General features: G+C 39.6%; 1 protein-coding gene across 7 annotated transcripts in view; it reads right to left on the reverse strand.

Moving 5' to 3' along the window:
• Positions 1–732: 732 nt before the first annotated feature.
• TAFA4 (TAFA chemokine like family member 4) overlaps positions 733–26,045 on the reverse strand; it is a 178,308-nt gene continuing 152,995 nt past the window's right edge. For all 7 annotated transcript variants that reach the window (XM_039328700.1, XM_039328696.1, XM_039328698.1 and 4 more), the window contains 2 exons: positions 15,140–15,264; positions 733–2,680 (listed from right to left, as the gene is read on the reverse strand). In XM_039328700.1, coding sequence (XP_039184634.1) covers positions 2,669–2,680; positions 15,140–15,264 — 137 coding nt within the window. In that variant the 3' untranslated portion in view covers positions 733–2,668. The remainder of the gene's footprint in view (positions 2,681–15,139; positions 15,265–26,045) is intronic.

Here is a 26,045-nt window from a genome sequence, read left to right on the forward strand (position 1 = left end):
TTCATCATCCATTATTTCTCTCCAATGACAGAATCAAGTAATTTTTCAAATATTTAGTGTGTGTTTGGGGGGGGGACATCTGCCCCATTAACTGCCAGTCCTAAAAGAGATCAACCCCGACTGCTTTTTAGAAGGCCAGATCCTGAAGCTGAAACTCAAATACTTTGACCACCTAATAAGAAGGAAGGACTCACTGGAGAAGGGCCTAATGCTGGGAAAGATTGAGGGCAACAGAAGAAGGGAACGACAGAGAATGAGGTGGCTGGATGGAGTCACTGAAGCAGTAGGCATGAGCTTAAATCGACTCCAGAAAATGGTAGAGGACAGGAAGGCCTGGGGAAACATTGTCCATGGGGTTGCGATGTGTCAGACACGACTTCGCAATTAACAACAACAACCAATTATTAAAATTAAAACTCTGAAGCAAAAATGGAGAGTTGTTATCCTGATTTTTAAAAAAGGAGTTCTGTGAAGATTTTGGAATGATGTATGAGTATCTCAAGATGTTCCTCACAAAATAAAAGCCAACAATGCTTGTTATTCTAAACATTTTTGCAGTTAGAAGAAAATCCCCAAACCCAAGTGAATCGATTAGTGCAACATTAACTTCATGTTTTTGGCATTTCTGAATCTATAAAAATTAGTTGTATGTTAACACAGAAAAAAATACATAAAACACAGCAATTACCAGATCAGTTATGGTAAATCTGTAGGGAAAGATACAGGGATGGCTGCATTTAAACGTATTTTAATGTATTTTAAAGCAAAGTGATACATCCAGCACAAGACTAAAAGTGAACTTTCTTTTGCATAAGCTGGAACAAAACAAAGGGAACCCTTGGGGGAAGATGAGACCCAGAATGAAATACAATTAAAGTAATAAGAAACAGTTACACGTTATAAATCATACGAGCTAGAAAATATAGCCTCCTAAAGAACTGTGTATTTAATTATTATAAATAGCAACTAACTGAAAGAGGATGTATTTCTTCTACCTACAGTAGAACATTGTTTATAGGACATAAATATATTTTTAAATAAGTGGTATACAGCAAGCAAAACCAAGCAAAAGAGAGATTCCTCCCACCTATTGTATAATTCTAGGTAAAATATTGGAAATTTAATCCAAAGTCCCAAGATGTTCTCAGTTCTTACATCACCATTTTCCAGTTTGCTTCATTTGCACCATTGCCCTGACTCAGCTCAAGATCCGAAATCATATTAAATGTAGTTAAGCACCAAAACAGGCAACTAAAGCAAACGTGGGCAATCCCCACTCTATAAAGATTTTCTTGTATCTTTTAGCATACAGATATGGACATCCAATTAAAAGATCATAATATTATATATGAAAGGCAGAGGGTTAGATATGTTGCTATACACTGCTATTCTATGTGAGTTTATAGATGTTATGATGAGTAAAGTTTTTAATTTTGCATGTAGAATATACAGCATGGATGGACAAATCTATGAAGTTCAGCTTGTTAAACTTGATATATTTTTTTTCAGGTTTGTATCACAATATATAAAGTCTTCAGACATATATATTTTTGGTTTGCAGTGTTGACTAATGCAGAGCTTTTGCAAAAATATTCTTTGATAGATTGAATTTTTGCATATTGTACATTTGCACAATATAGTTCATTAGTGTACCGCAAGTGGCTTTCCTGTTTTGGTGATGTTGGAGGATGGACAAGGAAATGTAATCTTCCTTTCCGGTACGTACAGTTCATTCACATTCAAATGTGAACAAAATAATTTCTTTTTCATTTTATTTGATTTCTATGCATCTGCTCATGACCATCATCAATTGAAAATGCCAGCAATGTATACATTTTATTTTTTTATTAATTTAAAATTTATTGATCACCTGTGGACTTTAAATGAGTGATTTAGCTTATTAATTTCCACATGTATATGGAACTAGCAAAGTGCGAACTGAGATCTCAATATTCCTTGAGTTGGGTAAAATTTCTAATCAATGGTTGCATTTTCTTTCAGTTTTCTGACTGCAGTGAAACAGAACAGTACTTATAATTCTGTTTTATATGCTGTAAATACTATCTATTTGCAGAACAAGTATTCTCTCTCTTTTAACACTGTACAAATGGAAAGAAATAAAGTTGTACAGACTGTTAACAGAATATAAAGATTGGCATAAGCTACAATTTACTGAGCATAATGATTTATTTCATGAGCTCATTTAATTATTATTAAATCCTACATAAAAATATATTGATGTGAATATTTAAACACTAATTCAATTGTCTTTCCTACCATATTCATCTGAATTATTTCTGGTTCTTCATCTAATTATTCCCAGACGTTATGCAAACCCAGTTTGAGTATTTAAACATCATAAATCAGATCCTAGACAATACACTCCACTAGATGTTTTAGCTTCTTTTTTACAATTGTTCATCCTGAACGTGAAAGGGTTGGACTTATAGTTCCTGTCTTACAGTTCTTTATAAGAAACTTGTTTGTTTTGTTTTTGAAAAGTGCTGTCATCATTAAAAAGAAGGCAGTTCTAGTTCTTGCCAGCTAACTTGAAAAGTTGACAGTACCAACTTGACAGTTTCCTTGCCAAGTAAATGTCTCTGTGCAGCAGTCAGGAAATTTGGTTGTAAATCCCATTATTCCAGCTTTGACACATGTTGACTTTGTGCTACCGTGTCACCTGCAAGCAAAGGAAAAGAGAAATGAGAGAATTATACGTATAAATATTGTTGCTGGTAATTGGTTTTAAAACCTCTTCAGAAAATTTAAATATGCAGAATGAAGATAAACACATACAAAGATAAAACCAGTACAGTATCCTCACAGACAGATCTTTGCAGTAACATCTGAAAGAATGGCTTGGGAAAGAGGTGAATTTTAATCTGTTGACAAAATGTGATGCTAGGCATGTTCCAACAATAACAGTAGTCCAACTGCAAATGGTTTAGTCACAGAAGACCAGTTTTGACCTTGGTGAATGCTTTCAAACTACTAGATGGGCAGGAGCTGGGGCAGGAACGGAAGTGACAGAATGTGCTCCCATTCCTGACCCAGCTCCTAGACACCTAGCAGTTCAAAAGCATGCAAATACAAATAGACTAATAAGTACCACTTTGGTGGGAAGGTAACAGAGTTCAGTGCGCCTTTGACATATAGCAGGCATGTCAAACACAAGGCCCGTGGGCCAAATCTGGCCTGCAATATGGTTGCGCCTGGCCCGCGGAGCTGCCCTGGAAACAGTGAAGGACCGGCCTGCGGCACTTTGGCTCGGCCCAGGGCGCTGATCTACAACTTGGTGCCAGCCATCAAAGCCAGAATGCACTCAATCTTAGATCCATAGGGCAGCCCTGGAACCAGCGACAGGCACCCTGCCCCACCCACTGGGTGCATGTGCAGGAGGTGGCGAGCACATGGAGTCCGGCGTCCCTGCTGGCTATCTTGCCCCGGAGGCTGACTTCACCAAGGGTGCTGACGCTCGCTGCCTCCTGTGCACACAGCCCTTGCGGGTTCCAGGACTGCCAGGCAAATAAAATTCACAATCGTAAAACATCTGGGATAAAAACAATCCCCTCAATTACAAATAAACATAAGCAATGCACAGGCTTGGGCCCACCTCCTGACCTTCAGGCCTGGTGGCAAAGCTGAGTGTGTAAGGCCTTACCAAAATCAGGACCAATTTGATCTCCAGGCTATGGTATTCCACAGAGTGGGGGCCATGACAGAAAATGTTCCCTTCCTGGACCCAACCAGATTGCGTTTCTTAGAAGAGAAAACCTGAACGTTTTCTGCCAGACCTAATGGGATGGGTAGAAATAGTAGGGAGAGGTGGTTCCTCACATAACCTGGCCCTATTCTGTGCTTTTGAAATGAGGATGATGGTGGTGGTGGTGGTGATGATGATGATGTTGTTGCTGTTGTTGTTTTTGGAAGGGACCTAGGAGGTCATCTAGTCCCACCCCCTGCTCAGGTAGGAAACCCTATACCATTTTAGACAATTGGCTGTCCAGTCTTTTGTTAAAAACTTCCAGTGTTGGAGCATTCACAACCTCTGGAGGCAGGTTGATTAATTGTTCTAACTGTCAGGAAATTTCACCTTAATTCTAGGTAGAACTAAGAACAAAAAAGAATAATTATGGTACAGCAACAACAATCATCATCATCTTCAGTTTCCTGAAGATTGACAACCTATGATAACCCATCTAGGGCAGGGGTCCTCAACCTTTCTGGCTTTGTGAACCAGTGGGGAGGAGGGGAGGGGATGCTTCTGTGTAAGTGGCAGGCACTTGTGCACACAGCTCCATTTGATCAAGTGGCAGGGACGTGTGCCCACTGCTCAGACAAATGGAGCTGCGCACACATGAGTGCTCGCCCGTGACTTGTGCGACCTGATTCCAAACAGGCTGCAGCCCAAGGTTTGGGAACCTCTGGTGAAGGGGTATCATATATAATAGGCATGTCAAACTGCCAGCCCACAGGCCGTATGTGTCACATCGAAACTGTGCCCACCCCATTGCCGGCAATGGGAGAAAAGTCTCGATACGTCACGCAAAGTCACATGATGTCGCAAGTTTGGCATGCCTGATTTATAATATTGAAACTGGTTTTCAAAATGTTTCATGAAAGGAGGAGTGTACATGAAGGAAATGGTCCCAATAAAGGGAAGAAAGGTAACAGCAGAGTTAAAGGATTCATAGGACTCTCTGGAACCAGAGACGAAAAGAACTTTATGCAGACTTTTAGGTAAATGCTGACAAAAGATAAGGAATATCCAAAAGCTTTTAGTTTGTTTCAGATAACTACCCTGGCCTTTAAGCTTTCACAATACATTTTATGTACATTTTGAAACAGCTCAGTTAGTTATGCTCAGTGAATGTAACAATAAAGTACATTCCATTGATTTTTATTTAGTTTTGTAATCCTTTCAAAACTGGCTTATCTGTGTGCTAGAATTCATCTTGTCCAAACAGTTATTGTAGCTTTTAACAACATGCAAAAACTTCATTAGCCATGGTTTTGTAGATGCTCTTCTTATTTTTCCTCATCAAATGACTTTTTCAAGTCCAGCACTGCTCCACAGCACAGCTGAGAGGAATATGTTCCTTTTAAAGAAGCTGAAGCCTGCCCTACTAAAAGCTTTGAGTGACTTTTCAAATACCTAAAAGTTTGTAAGGAGATTTTCATGCATTATCCTGAGAATAATGTTCTCATTTCCCTCCCATCCCTGTAATTCCAAAGCTTTCACTGTTGATGACACAACCTGTATGATCAATATACAAAGTGGATGCTCAGTCCATCTGGCTTTCACACTCAGATTAGCCATTTTCAAACTATTTTTTTAAAAAAATAATATATCCATATTAGCTTTTCTATCATCATTGGAGTTTGAACAATTTCATAAAACTGGTTACCTGCATTAACTGACTGCCACGGATTTTCCTCATTTTTTTTCTGAGTAAATGCATTAATAAATGGACCCTATTTTAACCGGCTAGATGAATCAAAAGTTGGAATTAAGATTGCCGGGAGAAATATCAACAACCTAAGATATGCAGATGATACCACTCTAATGGCAGAAAGTGAAGAGGAACTAAAGAGCCTCTTGATGCGGGTGAAGAAGGAGAGTGCAAAGGTTGGCTTGAAACTCAACATTAAGAAAACCAAAATCATGGCATCCGGCCCTCTCAATTCCTGGCAAATAGATGGGGAAGAAATGGAGGTAGTGACAGATTTTATTTTTCTGGGCTCCAAGATCACCTCAGATGGGGACTGCAGCCAAGAAATTAAAAGACGCTTGCTCCTGGGGAGGAAAGCTATGGCAAATCTAGACAGCATACTAAAAAGCAGAGACATCACCCTGCCAACAAAAGTGCGTATAGTCCAGGCCATGGTTTTCCCAGTTGCAATGTATGGCTGTGAAAGTTGGACCATAAGAAAGGCTGAGCGCAAAAGAATTGAGGCCTTTGAACTATGGTGCTGGAGAAGACTCCTGCGAGTCCCTTGGACTGCAAGGCGTTCAAACCGGTCAGTCCTAGAAGAGATCAACCCCGACTGCTCTTTAGAAGGCCAGATCCTGAAGTTGAAACTCAAATACTTTGGCCACCTAATGAGAAGGAAGGACTCACTGGAGAAGGGCCTAATGCTGGGAAAGATTGAGGGCAATAGAAGAAGGGGACGACAGAGAATGAGATGGCTGGATGGAGTCACTGAAGCAGTAGGTGTGAACTTAAATGGACTCCAGAAGATGGTAGAGGACAGGAAGACCTGGAGGAACGTTGTCCATGGGGTCGCGATGGGTCGGACACGACTTCGCAATTAACAACAACAACAATTTTAACCGGGTTTTGGAAATCTTATATGGTGTAACATCTGAACCTGTACACCATGGTGATGTTATCCACAATCTAAATAGTTATTCATATTGCAATCTGCTAACAAGGGTACTTGCTTCCTGGACTATGATTCCCCACTGACCAAGGGGGGAATACCAAGTTTTATATTAGAATTTTGTTTAAATTGTTCAGCATCCCTCAGAAATATCCAAGTTGTACCAACTCCTGCAACGTGCACATAGAGATGCCTTCTATGTTGCCCTGGTGATTCTGAATGGATAAATGTCAGAGTTGTGCAGGTGCTTTGGATATCCAAAGAATGGTATCTACACCTGATAATATTCAGGATGCCTGTAATTACAAAACAATTCTAAATACCAAGAGCCCCAAATGATACTTCTCCAGGCCAAAGACCTTGAAGGGCAGGGAGCAGTGACTCCATCTTTTCACAACATCACTCTCTGTTGGTGTGACATTCAACATGTTAATAAACAGATTTCCTCATACACAATACTCATCAAGTTTAGAATCATTTACTTCTCAACTGCATTGGGATCTGCCCAATTAAGGGACTTGCTACAGGCCTTTCATTATTTCATTGGAGGTGTTGCAATTATTCTTTTCCTATAGTGACTTTTACCGAATGTGTGATAAGCACAATAGCACGTAGTATTTTAACCTTTGGGTGTTGCTGCTGTTGTTGTTTTGATACAGATGTATCAGGATACTGACAGTTTTATTTTCAGACCTTTTCCTGATAATTCTAGGTATGGAATTTGCCTTTTAAGTGATATATATTTTACTTTTTATTTATTTATTCAAATGTATTAGTCCAACTCCAATGAACTCTGGAGAGCGTAGAAAACTAGAAAAAACCCCCATAAAAATAGATAAAAACATGAAACCAAACAGACAGCTCAGACTGAAATAATCTTACAGACATTAAAAGTCAAACAAAATCCTAGACAAACAAGAGTACATCAACCCAACCCAGATTTTTAGAGCTTTCTGGAACTCCAGAAAAGAGGGTGCCATCCGGATCCCTTTGGACATGCCGTTTCGGAGCGGAATGGGACAAATCGCTGTGGCCAACTCGTCGTGGTCAACTTCCCATGGGACAACTCATGATGGCCAACTCGCCACAGGACAACTCTCTGTGGTACAATTTAACAATTCAATTTCATTATTTAAAAAAAATGAAAAAAAATTTTTAGTTTTTGTCATTCACATTTCATTTTGTCCCTCCTTTTGCATCCTTTCCTTAATTAGTTTATTCCACCATTTCTTTTGATATTAGTATAACTCTTGTCTCACAGAAAGTTGTCCCGTGAGAAGTCGGCCTTGGTGAGTCAGCCTTGGTAAGTTGGCTGTGACAAGTTGGCCCCGGCGAATTGCATAGACCCGTTTCAGAGGGCACAGGCTGCAGAGAGAAGACATACATTTTCTCCCACAAAATGGCATGTACAAGAGAGGGGACCTGCAGTACACCCGTTCTGCTGGAACGTCCTGGTTAGGCAGAAACAATTGGAGACATTCAGCCCCTATGTCATACAGGGCTTTATAACCAGCACTTTGAATTGCACTTGGAAGCTAACTGGAAATGAATGCAGCTCGCGTAGCAATGGGGAGGCATGCGCACCCATGGAGAGACATGGGCACATGCTACTACTTGTGCCACTGCATTCTGAAACAGCTTTTGGATGCCTCATCTGGAGGACCCTGAAATAATCCAGTTGTGAGATGACCAGGGCATGAGTTAACTTTCTAAATATTTAACATTGCCGTGATAACATCTAAGGAAACAAAATGGAACTGTCATTTATACACAGAGATACATCAGTTTATAAAACATTTTTTGCTTTAATGGATAACATCAGCGATAACTTCTTTGAGAAACTGAAGCAGTACACAAGTTACAGTGAACAAAACCTTTTTAGTTTAAATCTAGAATTATTCTTTAAGCAAATAACAACAGCATGATGTCTTGATGTGTTCTATTTTTACATATAAGAGAGCCAAATAAAGTGAGCCATGTTTTTGAGAATCTGAATTCTAAAATTGTATTTTTCAAGTCACAATCAGGCCATTGTAATCAAGAAAATAAGGAGAAATTACAGTTAAACATACAAAAAAAAAACCAGTGTGTAGATTGTACTAAGTTAAGAGTTTATTTAAACAACTGTCTAGGCCAGGGGTAGGCAACCTTGGCTCTTTTCTGACTCGTGGACTTCAACTCCCAGAATTCCTTCTGGGAGTTGAAGTCCACAAGTCATAAAAGAGCCAAGGTTGCCTACCCCTGGCCTAGGTTCATATAAATGAGCCCTGGTGGCATAGTGGTTAGAATGCAATATTGCAGGTTAACTCAGTCCTCAATCTGGATTTTGAGACTGACAGGCTCAAGATTGACCCAGCCTTCCATCCTTCTGAGATCAGTAAAATGAGGACCCAGATTGGGAGGGGGGGGAATATGCTGACTCTGTAAACCGCTTAAGAGAGGGCTGTAAAGCTCTATGAAATGGTATATAAGTCTAAGTGCTATTGCTATTGTGTACAGGTGGTCCTCGACTTACAATCACAATTGAGCCCAAAATTTACACTGCTAAGTGATACAGTTGTTAAGTGAGTTTTCCCCCATTTTATGACTTTTCTTGCACAGTTGTGAAGTGAGTCACTGCAATTTGTTAAGTTAGTAGCACAGTAGTTAAGTGAATCTGGCTTCTCCATTGACTTTGCTTGTCAGAGGGTCACAAAAGATGATCGCATGACGCTGAGACACCACAAGCATCATAAATACATGCCAATTGCCAAGCATCCAAATTTTGATCATGTGATCACAGGGATGCTGAAATAGTCATTAGTGTGAAAAATGGTCATAAGTCACTTTTTTCAGTGCTGTAACTTCAAACAGTCACTAAACGAATGGTTGTAAGTCAAGGACTACCTGTAAATCATGCTTTATACTATGGTTGTGTTCACATGACCTGCTTAGCCTAAAGAGTGATTCAAACCAAAGAGGTAGAAAGTAGATAGGAATGGATGAGAACGTCATGCATTTATTTCCAGGAATCTATTCATCTATTTTCCTTCTCAACTACCTTTAAAATAGATAGAAATGTGCATTTTTATGCATTGTTCCATTATCTGGATGTCGTACACTAATAAGGAGATGAGAGCTATTCTCCTTGCCTGTTCTTATGCACAATCCAGTAGGAAGACCCACTTAAGCCATTGATTCCTATCTATACAAGATTTCAGATCAAAGCGCCCAAGAGAAAGGCTTTCTTCTTTAAAAATTTAAAACAGCACCTTCCATCAAAGATAAAAATATTTCTGACAATGTGCAAGTGTATTATACTGTGGTTTTTCTATTCTGGTTGGTAACATATGCTGTCCCTCTGGAGTTGGAGGTCAGCTAGCTTACATAATATTAGCCAGGGAAGTAGTGATCCTTCTGTGTGATTTCACTTAAGTCCTGAATTTTTGAACTGCTGAAATTCACATTTAATTGTAAGTGCAAAAGACGAGATGAGGAGCAGAATATTTGTTACCCTTATGAGTTTTACCTCTTCTATTATCCATTTATCTTTCATCTATAAAGAGGTGTGTTTGTTTCTGTATGGATCTGTGTGCACAGGTGTGTGTGCAGGATTTTCTGAATGGAGAGATGCCTTTTGATAATGAGCTGGTTCTGTACTCTTAGTTAGCACAGAAGGGATCTGAGCCAGTTCATTCATCATTATACCTACATGAATTCACAGTATGAAGGGAAGCTTAATGTCTTATCTGAATATCCCTTCCTCTTGTTTTTCTCTCCCAGCTAAAAGCATACTGAGATACCAAAAGGAAAAATGGAAAAGCCTCATCACAGGCAAATTAGCAAATTAAAGATACTTGCATCACCTTTGGGTGCAATGCTAACCCATTAAGATCAAAGTGAGCTTTGCCATTGACTTCACTGGGATGTAGATTGCACACTTGGGGCTGATTTCTTTGAAGAGGAGAGTTAATAGCTTGTTACTTTAATGAAGCAAAGACAGTTTAAGGGCACTCCTGGGTGCTAATTCAGCACAGTAGTTAATCTTAAACTGTAGATGTGTTACAAAAGGCCAAATCAGATTTGGACTCTACATTCACACTTATGAAGGAGGAGAAACTTTTCATGCTCATTTCCGTTCTATGTAGGTCTGCCAGGTGTTTGGCTTCTGCTCAACCCTGTATGGATTTTGTTTCCCCTCCTTTAGATTATATTGGTTTCTGGTGACTTCCCCAAGCGTTTTTATCACATGTCCAACTGCATGTGATGGACCATTGCTCCATTCAGTCTGAATAATGAGTGGGCTTGAAACTGTATTATTTCCATTGTGTGTGAACAGCTCATATGCTTACACTTCCTGGTTATGCTTTGAGTCTCTTGATCCGATATCTTTCTTTTTGATGTCTTACACCTCAAATCAACTTAGAAAAGACTTGAATGAATAACCCAGGGTGGCATACAGCAGGCTCCGGTATTACCGACTCATGCTCTTATCGCCACGTGTTTGAACATGACCTTATTATCACACTCTACATGGGGCTGCCCTTGAAGACAAACTAAAAGCCACCCCTGTTGCAAGAAACACTGCCTTCCTACAGAAAGATGAGAGCTCTTATTGTAAAGTGACACCAATGCTGCATGAGTGCCGGTTATCTGATCCAAACAGAATCTGCTTATCTAGTACATATGGGCGGAGAAGGCCTGTTGCAAAACCTAACTTCCTGGGATAAGATTATTTTATCTTCGAAGGTCAGAACAGCTGCCTCCCTATTGATGCTTTTTTAAGTCTATAAAGATGGTCCTCTTTGTGCAGCATTCAGGGTATAACACAGATTTGTTGTTAATTGCGAAGTCGTGTCCGACCCATCGCGACCCCATGGACAACGTTCCTCCAGGTCTTCCTGTCCTATAACACAGATAGCGGCTGTCTAATGCATGGTTTTAAGACTGGTTACTTCAGTGGCCTAACAGAGATATTTTTATTATGAACTTTAAAATATGAGGACCAAATGTTGCGTGTTATAGCATTTGTTGTTTTACTATTTGTGTTATTTTTATTATATGATGAACTGCATTGAATTTAGAATGGAACCAGCATAAAAATGGTAGGAATAAACTAACATGTGAAATTGGGAGCATTGTTACTTGTATAAGGGATTTTTTTTTCTTTATTTCTCTTTTCTCTCAATTTTTCCACAACAGCTTTATTCTGATTCATGCATTTCAGAAAAAAAATATTTCAACTGAGTAATCTCTGATCTTCTGACACTGGTATAACAGTGGGCACGCCTCTCATTTTGTAGCAGAATATATTGCATCTCTGCCTTTTTTTCAAGCTAGCAGAATTTTCAGCTTGTGAATGGTGACAATAATGTCTGCATCAAAGCAAATGTCAACCAGCCCCAACATGTTTTCTGGTCAGATGACCAGCTGACACAGACCAGATTAAATCTGGTGCTTTAATTTTAAAAAAGGCCTGTAGGCAGAGTTATGCCATGCACTTGTCTTAGAAAGAAGCAATACTATATTTAGTAAGTCTTATCTTCAGGCAAGTGTGCCTAGGAACAGAATCCTAGGTTCAAGCAGGCCAGATCAGAGCTAAATTCAAATGAATTCAATTTATTGCAGGTCAGATTATTCCTCCACTCAGCCCTTTAAGAAAGATAAAGGTTATAATAATAGTAGTAAAGTTGGAAGGGACCATGGAGGTCATCTAGTCCAACCCCCTGCTCAGGCAGGAAACCCTACAACATTTCGGACAAATGGCTATCCAGTCTCTTCTTAAAAACTTCCAGCGTTGGAGCATTTACTGCTTCTGGAGGCAGGCTGTTCCACTGATTAATTGTTCTCACCGTCAGGAAGTTTCTCCTTAGTTCTAGGTTGCTTCTCTCCTTGATTAGTTTCCACCCGTTGCTTCTTGTCGGGTTTCCGCTGACCAGTTGTATCTGACTCTAGGGGGCGGTGCTCATCTCCATTTCTCAGCTGAGGGAGCCAGCATTGTCTGAAAATGTTTCCGTGGTCATGTGGCCCAGCATAACTATATCCAAGGCACATGGAACGCTTTACCTTCCCATCAAAATGGTACCTATTCCTTTACCCACTTCCATTTACATGCTTTTGAACTACTAGGTTTGCAGGAGCTGGGGCAGAAAAGGGAGCTCACCCCGTTGTGTGACGCTTCGGTCTCAAACTTGGGCTGTCAGTTTTCCAGCTGACAAGCTCAGTATCTTTAACTGCTGAGCCACTACAACCCTAATTGAGCCCTTTATGACTAGCTAAGCTTCTCAGAGACCTTAGCCGAGTTTCTCCCCCGCCCCCATCTCCTCTTTTTAAACTTGAGACAGTCAAAGTTGATCCCATGAAGTTCTGAATACACATCATTTTATTTAGTTACCTTAATGAAAAAGCATGCTACTTTATCCAAAGTTTAGATCCAAGTGTTTGGTTTGTCTTAAAGTTCTCTGGCTAACTAGAATGGGTCGATGTTACGGCAAATATAGTTCCTGTTTAACCATTTAGTCCAACGTGGTTAGTGAGAATGATTCCAATCACGTGCTCTCCAATATACGTGCATGCAATGCTTTTGTGAACACGGATTGCCCCATTTATTTCAAAGCAGAGAATGCATGCATGCATGTGAATGCATGCACCATCTTTTTTTACCTGAAATGACTTATGGAATGGGAGCACCTTGAAACTCCTCCTTCAGCAAGTTACTCACACTGATGAAATTCACACACACACCCTGCTGCCGCCACATTTCCATGGTTGGAAATGGCAATCTCCCCTTCATGTCCATAACTTAAAAGTATTTTTGGTATAATGATCAAAGGCACCGTTTTGTAGGAAAGAAAGTTTGTTGCCCAAAAAGGAAAAAAAAGACTTTTTCAGGATCATGCATATTCCTTGGCTTGGCCATGTTTTATGTGCCTTATGCTTTAAATTTAACACAGGCTTAAGCTGTCAGGCAGTTTGAAAGCCCATCCTTTACATTCATCTCTTTATAAGAATGAAAAATATCAATATCAACAGCAAAGCGTGATTCTAAGTACTGCGAGGCAAAATCAACCAGGTGTTTTAGGAGAAGAACATTTTTTTCCCAGTTGACAAGCTAGTCTTGGGTTTATCTATATAGAAGTTTGCAAACAAATCACAGAGTGCCAGTCAGCCTGCTTAGTTGTCAATTCTTCTTCTTTATAGCATAAGTTTATACATCTCGAGTTTCCAGAAATGGCTTACTCCAGATTTTCACATTTGAAATGAAAAATTCCAAAACAAGAATGTTGAAAACTACGGTTTGCACCTTGCCAAAAGGTTTGAGGCCAGTCCCAAAATCATGCACTTCCCAGAAAACAGATCTGTTGAGTTTGTCCTCATGGACAGACTTAGCTCACCAAGGTCCTTCTTATAAAGTCTTCAGATTGACTTTGCTTTTATTTTGTTTTGACAGGAGAGGAGAAAGCAAATGTGCCTATCTCCAAACAAAGCACTGGATTGGGAGAGGCAATTTGTACCTTCAAGAGGTTTAGGACCATCAATTCTGCAATTCCACTGATAATGTTGGCTAAGCCTGAGGGGTGCTGAAGTGCAAAACCTTTTGAGGATGTCAAATTGCCTACACCTACAGTATCCACCTTCTATGTTATCTTTTTTTTTAAAAAAAAAAAGTCTATAGAAGCTATGTAGGTCCCTATGTTCTTGAAAATAAAGATGATACCCAGGACTGGCAATTTAAAATAGTCTTTATACTTTAAAAAAAATCATGTCTGGAAGAGACTTGATGATTGACATAAAAAATATTCCATCTTCAGTGATAAGAAATAAAGATGCTACATTCATTGTGTATGTGTAGACTTCCCCATCCCTTCCATACCAATGATCTCAGCTGCACTGAAATGCTGGGGGATGGATATTGCATGCGTTTGTGAAAATTCTTGTTCTAGTATGACCCGAAATCAAAGTCAATGTGTGGATACCGAGAGAAAGGCAGCATTAATGATTTGTGATGGGTGTCACTTAAACCAGAAAGAAGCTACAACCTCAGCTCAACCTTGACCGAAGTAGCAGTCTTTGACTTCTTCCCATAAAAAATTGACATTTATTCCTTATGATAGGAGGAACAGACCACTGACTTTGGGGACATTATGGTAATTAATAAAGCCTGACATTGCATGGCTTCATCTTCAGTAACTGAACTAAATACAGGAGATGAATTGCAGTCCAAAAAGACTGATGCAATATGCATGTCCCCTTCCCACCAAACTGGCACCAAGGTGAATGATGTTTGTATTTGTATATCTGTATATACGCATGGTCCTGTGCACACATATGCCTCAAGAGGCCTTTGGTATAAAAATATCCATGCTTAGTGCAGAAAATTATAAAAATGGAGGGAGATGTGATTAGATGCCCCATCTCTGAATTAAAATTTGGAAGAGGAAGAGACGATTGGATTAGGACACAGTCCAGCAGAGAAATGTTTTCTTAGCCTCTTCCTCTGATATTTGACCCATGGAGAAAAACATAGTTTCCATCCAGTGGCATACATGATTTCCATCCAGGAGGAGAGGTGGGGGTGGCAAAAACAATTTCGGGAGGAAATGTAGATCCCAAGAAAACAGAATAAATTAAACTCTCCTTTGCCACCCAGTATGATTCTCATGTAATCTGGTTATTCTCGTGCATCCTTTAAAAAAAAAAAAGATCAGCATAGCCTGATATTGGTCAGCTTGAGAACAGGGAGTGAGTCCATCCATCCATCCATCCATCCACTTACCTTGGTTGTTTTGATTTTGTTTCCACTGCTGCATGACCAACCTGAGTAATCTGGAAGTATTTTACATTCCTCTCCTTCCATACAAGGGTCCATATGACACCACCACTTCTGGATAACAATGGCAGCTGGAAATCAAAAATGAAGCAATTTCAGAACAACGTGGATAAAATGGGACCCAGAAAAGGCTGCCCGGAAGCAAATAGCTACTGGATCTTCCCACACTTGGCATCTTCAAACGCGTTGAAGATGCAAGCCAAAAGTCACATCAGATGGGAATTCTGGGAGTTTCATTGCCAATACATCTGAAAGTCTGTGAAGATTCTCAATCAGGCAGGTCATATTGTCCCAAAGATGTTTTTCTCCGCCTGGACTTTCTTGATTTTTCTTGAAGACATTTTGCTTCTCATCCTAGAAACTTCTTCAGTTCTAATTAACTTGAGGGAAAAGGAAAGATCCTTTGAAGAGAACAAGTTTCACATTCTGCACAGAAAGGACCAGAAGAAGTTTGAAAGAGGAGTCAAAGAAGCTATCAATGTTGAAACTGAGCAGTCCTCTCTCAACAGAGAGGGAGGAGCATGACACCACCTATCTCTTACAGTGCAGTCCTTTCAGCAGTTCCAAGGCACTTCCACTTTTTTGCACTCTAATTCAGGTGACTCTGAGGGCACAGATTAACCCCCAGGTGGTTTTAACGACCATCGGTGCTTGAATGGAATCTTTTCCATTCTCCACCAGTTAGTTAGAACTGAAGAAGCTTCTTGGATGAGAAGCAAAAGGTTTTCAATAAAAATCAAGAAATCAAGTCCAGTTGCTGTTTGCAGGAAAGCACCTTTGGGACAACACATCTGAAAAGGAAAGACTCTTGCTATACCATGAAATCAGTGTAACCAAGGATAATAAATTGCAGTTCGTGCAACAGATTCCAATGAGAATATCCTCCATTCCTTCTAATCCACTTAGTAACTAAGGTTCTTTTGACAGAAAGTTACAAAAAAAACATTAAATGCTAGGAAAAGAACATTTTAAAATCACATAGGAAAAAAATCAATGTCAGTTAAAAACGGCAAAACAGAAGCAATATTTCTATGCACACAGAGAAATTGGCATTTTATTTTATTTTCTTCTCCTGTTGAGTGGCCCCATCCTGGTTTTCACTATGCTGGAAATTGCTTCTGAAATTCTACATTTTTTTCTTATGTCAATTTATGAAACAATGGTCAAGAATAAGTGCTTTAGGGAAGGGCATCGAGGTGGCTGAATACTGTTTGAGTCACCACAAATTTCATGAATGAATTTTTAGGCCCAATTATTCTCATATGTATATCATTAAGGACTTCCTTTAGGAGGCACTCTGTAAACAGTATCCTCCTCACATCAAAAGGACCTTCAAAATGGAGAATTTTTCCAATTCTCCAAGCTATGGTTTGAAAGGAACTGAAATGTATGCATTTAATTATTTACTGATATTTGTACTCTGCTCTGCTCTGGAGATTCTAAGTGGCCAAAATTCAGATAATCAGACTTAAAACATTCGAGACATTGGTTTGTGTGTGCTTTTTTTTTAAAAAAAAAAAAAATACCCAGCTATTTGTTCTGTGAAATAACAGGATTACTGGACTGCTCTGGAATTTGGAGGTGGGTATATTCCATATAGATGGGATAGCTATTGAAAAAGACTGATTCTTCTGCTCTTGATCCTACTGAGGAGGGATGCCTCAAGTTCAAAAGAATCCCTCATTACCTCATCAGACTTTGCCCCCATTATTTCCTTTGCCCCAGATCTGAACAAGGTGGAGTCCATATGAGCAATTTTATCAATTTTGTTCTTTCATATCAACTTAAAGAAAGATCCCCTGAGATGTCCTGACTTGTTGCTGCTGGATGACTATCTGCTGCTCATTTCCTATCTAGAACCTTTCAAGATGGTGAACATATCCAACCCACTTTCCTCTTCCTATTATCCCCACAACAACAACCCTGTGAGGCCAGTTGGTCTGAGAGAGAGTGACTGGCCCAAAGTCACCCAGCTGCCTTCCATGGTTAAGATGGGACTTGAACTCCCAGTTTCCCGCTTTCTAGCCTGGTGCCTTAACTAGACCAAACTGGATTTCCAGTTTACTATTCAGTTTACTCTTATTATCCAGGTAGGGAGAAGAAGAAGAAAAGGATAAAGTAAAAAAATACCACCATCAAAGTTGTAAATGAAGATAGGCTTTTGTACCCCTTATTCCCTCCACTATGTACAATTACATCCATGCACAGGGAGGGAAGATTTAAATTGGTCTTGCACATGGATACTGGCCATACAGAAAATCTCTGCAGCCTACTATAACTATTATTATTATTCCTACTTAAAGAGAATTCAAGGTAGCTTACAGTGATGTTTTTCGAATATTGTATTTATTACAAGCTTGTGGTGTGTAGGTTGAGAGAGAAAGAGCGAGAGAGAGAGAGTGGCACAAGGATATCCAGTGGTCCTATGACAATTTGAAGCAAATAATCTTCATTCCAAGTCCTGAACATTAACAAATTTACTATATATGAAATGTGACTTATGAATGCTGATCTTTCTTTTGATCTAAAATAGTTATATTGAAATCTATGCTTTATTATTAACCCATAACCCAAAAAGCTATTCTTGGGTTGTTCTTCAGAAAGTAGTACAAGGAAAGGACCTATTAATCATGTCACTCAAGTAAATTTCTAATGGAACTGACCTGTTGTAGTAGTTAAGATGCTGGTCTAGAAACCTGGAGACTATGAGTTCTAGTTCTGCTTTAGGCATAAAGGCTGGCTGGATGATTTGGGGCCAGTCACTCTTTCTCAGCCCAAACCACTTCAAAGGGTTGTTGTTATGGGGAAAATAGGAGGCGAAAAGAGTATTATGTATGCTTGCCACCTTGAGTTATTTATAAAGTAATAAAGGCAGGGCAAAAATCAATTAAACAAGCAAACAAAGTGAGCCTTGTGTGATAGTCCAGACAAGAAGCCCAGCTAGGTACTAGCTCTAACTTTATTGTAAGTGTTGGAATATTCATGAGCAGGAAGAGTCATGTGGTAACTCAGTCAGCCAATGTGAAGAAAGTGCTACTGAGTCTGTGCAAAAGAGTATTGAGTTAGGAGCTGGATTTCCAGTCTCAGGTTTGTCTCTGTATCTCTCTGTAAGAAGTCTTCAATTGAGCTATGTTGCTGTAAAGAAGAATGTATGGTATTGTAAATATTTTGATATGTATATAAAGAAGTTATTTTGAATCAGCTAAATGCAGTCAACTGTGAGAGCTTCTGGTTTATTTTTTTACCAACAGAGAAATTAAAATTCTCTAACAGATTAACAGAATAAGAGTTGGAAGGGATCCTGGAGGTCTTCTACTCCAACCACCTGCTCAAGCAGGAGACTCTATACCATTTTTATACAAATAGCTGTCAAGTCTCTTTAAAAGCCTCCAGTAATGGACCATCTACAGTTTCTGAAGGCAAGCCGTTCCACTGGTTTATTCTTACTGTCAGGAAATTTCTCCTTAGATCTCCTTGGTTAGTTTCCAACCATTGTTTCTTGTCTTGCCTTCTAGTACTTTGAAAAGTAGGTTGATTCCCTCCTTGTAGCAGTTCCTTAAATACTGAAACACTGCTATCATGTTTTAAATGTGTGTTATGTATGTGTACACTTTGAAAGGAAGCAACTAAAATTCATTTTTAATGTGTGCCATTGTGCCCAGAGGAAAAAATGACAATAAAGGTTATGTAATGTAATCTAAAAAAAAATCTAATCATTTGCCCCTAGTCCCTCTTTTCACATTACATTAACATTTCAGATTACATTAATAGAATCTTGCAAATCTGAAAGTACAACTCTGCCCCTCACCTTTACAATCCAAGAAACAAGGGAAGGTCCTTCCTGAGAAGTTTGCCATGCCCACATTCCTTCTGCGGGCTCAGAGGCCTCTTATTTGACTGTTGCCTACAAAGTGGCTCTTCCTCCTGTCTCCCAGGTTATTCCTGCCTCCCACTGCACATATGAATGATTAGGACACAACCCTCAGGAAGCAAGAATAGCTTTCAATGCAATATCCTAATGCAACAAGCTAAAAATAAGGAAATGTTTGCCAATAGTGCAATTTCAAAATCATCAACTGAAGACTTGCAGAGAGAGAGAGAGAGAGAGAGAGAGAGAGAGAGAGAGAGATATGCTCATTAGAAGTTACTAAATTTTCAAAGTGAGTGAGGAGGAGACTACACATATCTGCTTTTCCTAAATTGTCACAATCCCCTGGAGACCATTTCTCACTCTGGGTGGTTCACCTTTGCTATCCTGGTGACAGAAAATCACATGTTTGCTTCATCCACACCTTAGTTATTGATGTGAGCTGAATCCTTGCCCCTGCATTATAGGAAAATCCTTTGCATATTGTGGATATTAAACTAATAGATTTGTCCAAATAACTGGGCAATTCATGGCAAATGTGTTAATGAAGTATAACAGAGCAAACAAAATTTCTGCACCTTCAGTTCAGTGTTTCTTAACGATGGCACACATATCGACTAGGGAATTCTGGGAATTGAACTGCACACATCTCAATGTTGCAAAATGTGAGAAACATCACTCTAGTTGAAGTGCTTTCTTGCAATTTTAAGCACAGATTTGCTTGATCGAAGAAGATACAAGTCAGGAACAAGTACTTCCTCTGAACACAGAAATGACCCTGCTGGATCAGGCCAGGGTACTGTACATCTGAGTTTAGTATTTTGTTTCTCTCAGTGGCCAAGCATAATAAACAGCACCTGCACTTATCCTAGAAACATGCTTGTTGTTTCCTCAATCCCCAAAGCTCATTGAACAGCCAGGTCATTAAGAGCTTTCTGAATGTTAACAGCTAGGACACTGTTCTTATTTCTGAGACTGACTGCTTCCATAGAGAAAGCATTCAAGTCCCTTGATTGTTTTGATTGTCCTCTTCTCTACTTTTTACCTGCTCTATTCCTTTTCACAATGCAAAAATCAGAACTGTTCATAACACTCCAGATGCAAATGTATCACGGACTTGTAAAAATGCATTGCCACATTGGCACTTTTGTTTTTGATTCTATTCCTAATGATCTCTAACGTGGATCATTGCCTTTTTCACAGGTGCCTCACATCAAGTTAACATCTCCAGCTGAGGACTGTGCCTTTTAAGATCTTTTTCCTGATGAGCTTCGGATGTCCCAGATTGCCTCAGAATCCATGGAAAATTAAAGAATTTTCATGCAGTTACATTGTTTTATCTCTATTCAAAACACCGGAGTGGGTTTTTGATTTGGTTGACCACTCACACGGTTTAAAGAGGTCCTTTTGGAGATCTTCACAGTCACATTTGGAATTTTTTTTTCTTCCCTGGAATCTGGATAATACGGGCAGTCATTATTGCAATTACTGTAATTTGTTACTGTGGTTACTGTAATTCCAAGGTAAGAAGCAATTACGAGTTGCCATTATGATTCTAAGCACAGTACAACACACTTCCAAAATTTGTGTTAGACTCAGTGACCAAGGAAATGTTCTTTTGGTTATTACTATCATCTGCCTAGTTTCAAAATATGTGCCTTGAGCCTTCATTTCTATCCTAAGCCTTGCCATCTCTATAGAAGCAGAACTAAACTTGCCCTATGAGCTCTCTCACAATCTCACAAACTCTACCAGGGTTTACTCTTTTTCACTGAATAAGCTTTTTCAGATTCCCTTAGTTCTATGCCTGCATATAAGTGTAAGCCTTCTCTTGCTTATTTAACAGGCGGCCTCCATTAATAGCAATAACACCGAGACTTATATACTGCTTCATAGCCCTCTCTAAGTGGTTTACAGAGTCAGCCTATTGCCACCAACAATCTGATTCCTCATTTTACCGACTTCGGAAGAATGGAAAGCTGAGTCAACCTTGAGCCAGTCAAGATTGAACTCTGGTAGTGGGAATGCAGAGTTAGGCTGCAACACTGCATTCTAACCACTGCGCTACCAAGGCTGTAATAGGTTGATAAATAGGAGATATAACCAGGCAGCAACAATATTGGAATGCTCAGCACATTTATGTCTCGGTAAATTGCAATGTAGTGCGATATAGCTGAAACTGAACTGCTGAAACTTCTGTAATCCTTGCTTTATTCATTCATTTGTTGCGTTTTCTCAACGGAAACACCTCTCACTTAACCCTTCTTCCTGAACCTCAGACCCTATACAGAAAATGCTAGCTGTACAACTGCTCCTCACTAATCAAAACAAAATTCAAAAATAGGGTAAGATAGAAAGACTTTTGCTAGTTTCCACTGGATGAGCAGTGCTGGCTCCTGCTTTCTTTTTCTCAGCAAAGTAACAAATACTATGCAACCATCTAGTCTTTATTCTGTCTCAGAATCTTTGTATGGTACAAAAATACAAGTTTTTCCTTAAGTCAATGTACTATATATCTGTAGATGTAAATAAGGTCCTGCATAGTCAATACAAGACTTGAATGACTGTTCTTTCCCATGTATAATTAAGCAAAACATTCCCCACCCATAAAGCTAGATCCCAATGATCCTAGCAGTGCCAATATAGGAAAGATGGCAAATAGACTCCAAGACTCTTCCCTCATACCTGCAGTCTGAGTCACAATAGTTACATGTCAAGCAAATATCTAATTCAGAATTTATCACCCCTGCAAGATTGCTTATCTCCACTGCTTTGCTGCAAAACATTGCTGTTTAATTTTTTTCTCATCCCTTAGTACAGTGTTTCTCAACCTTGGCCATTTTAAGATATGTGGACTTCAACTCCCAGAATTCCCTAGCCAGCCATGCTGGCTGGGGAATTTTGGGAGCTGAAGTCCACACATCTTAAAATGGCCAAGGCTGAGAAACACTGCCTTAGTAGGAGACAATAATTAGTTGACCTTGGTTGTGCTAGGAAGGATTAGATTTGTTTAGGACTTGGATGGGAAATATTGGGACATGGACCAGAATGTCCCAAAGACTTTTTGTTCCACTGGACTTTCTTGTTTTTCTTTGAAGATGTTTCGCTTCTCATCCAAGAAGCGAAACATCTTCAAAGTGAAATGTCTTCAAAGAAAAACAAGAAAGTCCAGTTGCTTCATGGAAGAAAAAAAAAAGCAACTTTGGGACAGTCATGACCTGCATGACTGAGAATCACCACAGACGTGAACCAGAATGAAAGCTGGAAACTTCTTGGGAGAAGATGAAAATAAAAACAAGGACTAGGGGTGACACAATAGCAGTGTTCCAATATCTCAGGGATTGCAACAAAGAAGAGGGTGTCAAGCTATTCCCAAAGCGTCTGAAGATAGGACAAGAAGCAATGGATGGAAACTAATCAGGGAGAGAGGCAACCTAGAATTTCCTGAAGGTTAGAACAATTAATCAGTGGAACAACTTGCCCCCAGAAGTTCAGGGTACTCCAAGACTGGAGGTTTTTAGGAAGAGATTGGACAACCATTTGTCTGAAATGCTACAGGGCTTCCTTCGTGAGCAAAGGGTTGGAGTGTAAGACCTCCAAAGTCCCTTCCAATTCTGTTATTCTATTAAGGTGGTGGCCAACTACTTCCATAGTATTGCCATATCTGTACAATCACTGGAATCCAATCTTGACTCAGAGGAAACTAGTTCACATCTTTACCTTTGTCTGACAGTATGCACAGCAAAGCACCAATCTGTTTTCATCACTAACAGGGAAAGGTTTAGGGGCAAAGGCTGAGCCATGGGGCAAAAATGGCCTGAAAGGAACCGAAAATAACAAGTGAGTCCAGAGGTCTTCTAGGGAATGTTGGTAGATCAACCTCATAGATCTAGCAGCATCTAAAGTATTTCCTCTTTCCTAGCCTTTTACCCTACCCAGTTTTCTATTATATTCCTTCTTGAAGGAGAAAGGATGTGTATCTGTGTTAGCTCGGTGATCAGGTTTGCTGTACAACTGCAATTCCAGCACAGTATAGGTAGTTTTTGACTTATGACTGGTCACTACTTAGCAACTGCAGTTTCAAGGAAAGCCCAAAAGGTACTTAAAATCGGATTTTGAAGTTCCAATGATCTGTCTGTCTCTCTGTTTGTCTGTCTGTCTCTCTGTCTGTCTGTCTCTCTTTCTTTCTCTGTCTCTGTCTCTATGTCTGTCTGTCTGTCTCTCTCTCTCTCTCATACACACACACACACACACACACAATCACATTTTGGGCACTTGACAACCACCTCACCTCTCCTGTCAACTGCACATTCCATGGTCATATGAACACGATTTTTGCCCTTTTTTGCCTGTTTCTGGTGTGTACTTCCAGTTTCCAGAGGGGGGGGAACACCCATTGGATGAAATAGATTCATTTAATCACTACTACATTCACTTAATGAGGGTCATAAAATCAGGTGTAGTCACATGATGACCTGCTTAACAAGCACAATATCTTACAATTGTAATTCCAGGCTCAGTTGCAGTCTTAAGTTAAGGACTACCTTTAGGGCAAAAAAGAAGGACGATCTCCCTTGTTGTCCTGGCAATGAGGTTCTCTTTCAACATGATTTCTTGCACCTAAAATGTTGTTGGTGAATTCCACTACAGCCCTCAAAGCCTATCTGACATACATAATATATTCATCATCAAATGAAAAAATAAACAATGACTATACAAGTGCAGCATTTGGGGGTATGGCTTTCCTTCAAGGCAGCTCAGCGTCTTGTTTATGGAAACCAATTTGTGTACCGGTAGTCCTCGACTTACGTCAGTTTGTTTAGTGACTGTTCAAACTTACAACGGTACTTTAAAAAGTGACTTATGACCATTTTTCACACTTACATCCATTGCAGCATCCCCATGGTCAGGTGATTTACCTTTGGATGCTTGACAACTGGTTCATACTTACGACGGTTGCAGTGTCCCAGGGTCAGGTGATCATCTTTTGCATCCTTCTGACGAGCAAGGTCAATGGGGAAGCCAAATTCACTTAACAACCATGTTACTAATTTAACAACTGCAGTGATTCGTTTAACAAATGCGGCAAGAAAAGTTTAAAATGGGACAAAACTCACTACAAGTGTCTCACTGAGCAACATAAATTCTGGGCTCAGCTGTCATCATAAGTTGAGGACTATCTATATGCATGCGGTCAGGATGCCAACTTCTCAGCCCTTTAAAGTGGGCCAAGAAACAGCTACAGCAGAGAACTGAGGAATGTCCTTTATTAAGTTAGAATAACAAATTTTAAACATCTGCCCAAATTTCATTCCTCCTATCAACAAAATTATTTTGAGTTTCCTTCTTGTGTCTTCCTTCTTCTTAAGTCCGATCAATCTTTTCTGCAAATTTACTTTCTGTGGCCCATTCTTTCCTTCAAAATCAGCTGTACCTTCCTTTACACAACTTATACGAGACATGTAAACTTGCGACGTCACATGATGTCGCGCAACGTATCGGAGCTTTTTTGCCATTGTCAGCAATGGGGTGGGCACGGCTCCGGTATGATGAAACCGGCCCGTGGGCCAGCAGTTTGACACCCCTGACTTTCACCATTTAGACTGATTAGGTTTCATAGTCATAACCAGGTATATGTAGAATTAAGTCTCACTATGCTCAGCCGCAATCTATATTTCTTTAATTTCAACAGGAGTTAACCAGCTCCAGGGCACCCTGGAAAGCAGACACTTCCTTCTAATACCAGTCTACTTTTTCATTTTTTTCATTGTGGTTATTCATATTGAGGGTTTTTTTTAGGGGAAATGAGCTGACAGGGTAGCTGGGTGACATCTTTATAATTCTTATAATCTGATTGAAGGGAAGCTATTCATCAGTTCAAATAAAGTTACTAGACAAGATATTGGTTCATAAAAGAAACTCAATTAGAAACTGAAATATGAAAACAAACATTAACTTGGTTAGCTATTATTGTTTTTTTATGTCTGTGATATCTGAATCTTCATTCCTGGTTACAGTTCCACATTCTATAGAAAGTTATAAAATGCCTCTTCTTATACGTAAAGATGAAACATGAGATTATTAATTCATAGGGCACTCTTTTGTTTCAACATCTAAATCAGCTTAACTGACAGCAGATTGATAATGGTAGACTTGCTAGCTTGGGTGCTGATGCAATTATTTCATTTCCCCAGTGCATTTCAGTGCAGGCAGCAGCTAGAAATAACTTTATGTCTGAAGTTTACTTAATATCAAATACCAATAATCTCTCCAAAGCCTGCCTGTCTCAACCCCTAACCTTAACCCTCTGTCTCTCTGTCTTTCTGTCTCTCTGTCTGTCTCTGTCGCTGTCTGTCTGTCTGTCTGTCTGTCTGTCTCTGTCTCTCTCTCTCTCTCTCTCTCTCTGTTTGTGTGTGTGTGTGTGTGTGTGTGTGTGTGTGCGCGCGCATACACAGATACATTTTTTTCTGGTTTAAAGAGTTATTCCAGGAGAAAGCTGCATTTTCTCTGTATATGAAATGTAAGCCATTCAGAGTGATTGAGATGGGCGACTATAGCAACTGAAGAAATAAATAAAAAATAAAATAAGTAAGTGACAGGCTTGGGGCAAGTTTAAAAAAAATAGATGGGTGGGAAGACTCCAACATAACTTTCTTTTCCCTTAACTAAAAGCCCAATTTAATTTAATGCTTCCAAGTCATGAAACCTGGTAACAATATCTTAATATTGTAAAATTTATCCCTCTAAATCCTGGGAGCAAATCTTCAGAATTTCAGCAAGGCTCCAAGATACAGATTACACTATTGGACAAATACCTGCTATCCTCTCTGGATGCCTATTGCAGGCTTACATTACACATGGGTAACAGATTTGGTCCCAAAGGCTACTTGTGATTCCAGGTTATTGCCCCCTGACCCCAGCTGGGCCATATTGCATATGATGTACCACATTGATTCACCCGAGAGGTTATTGGTGCTCTCTGAA

Source organism: Crotalus tigris, unplaced genomic scaffold (assembly GCF_016545835.1).
Source record: "Crotalus tigris isolate CLP2741 ecotype Arizona unplaced genomic scaffold, ASM1654583v1 scf7180000024383.4638030, whole genome shotgun sequence".
NCBI lineage: Eukaryota > Metazoa > Chordata > Lepidosauria > Squamata > Viperidae > Crotalus > Crotalus tigris.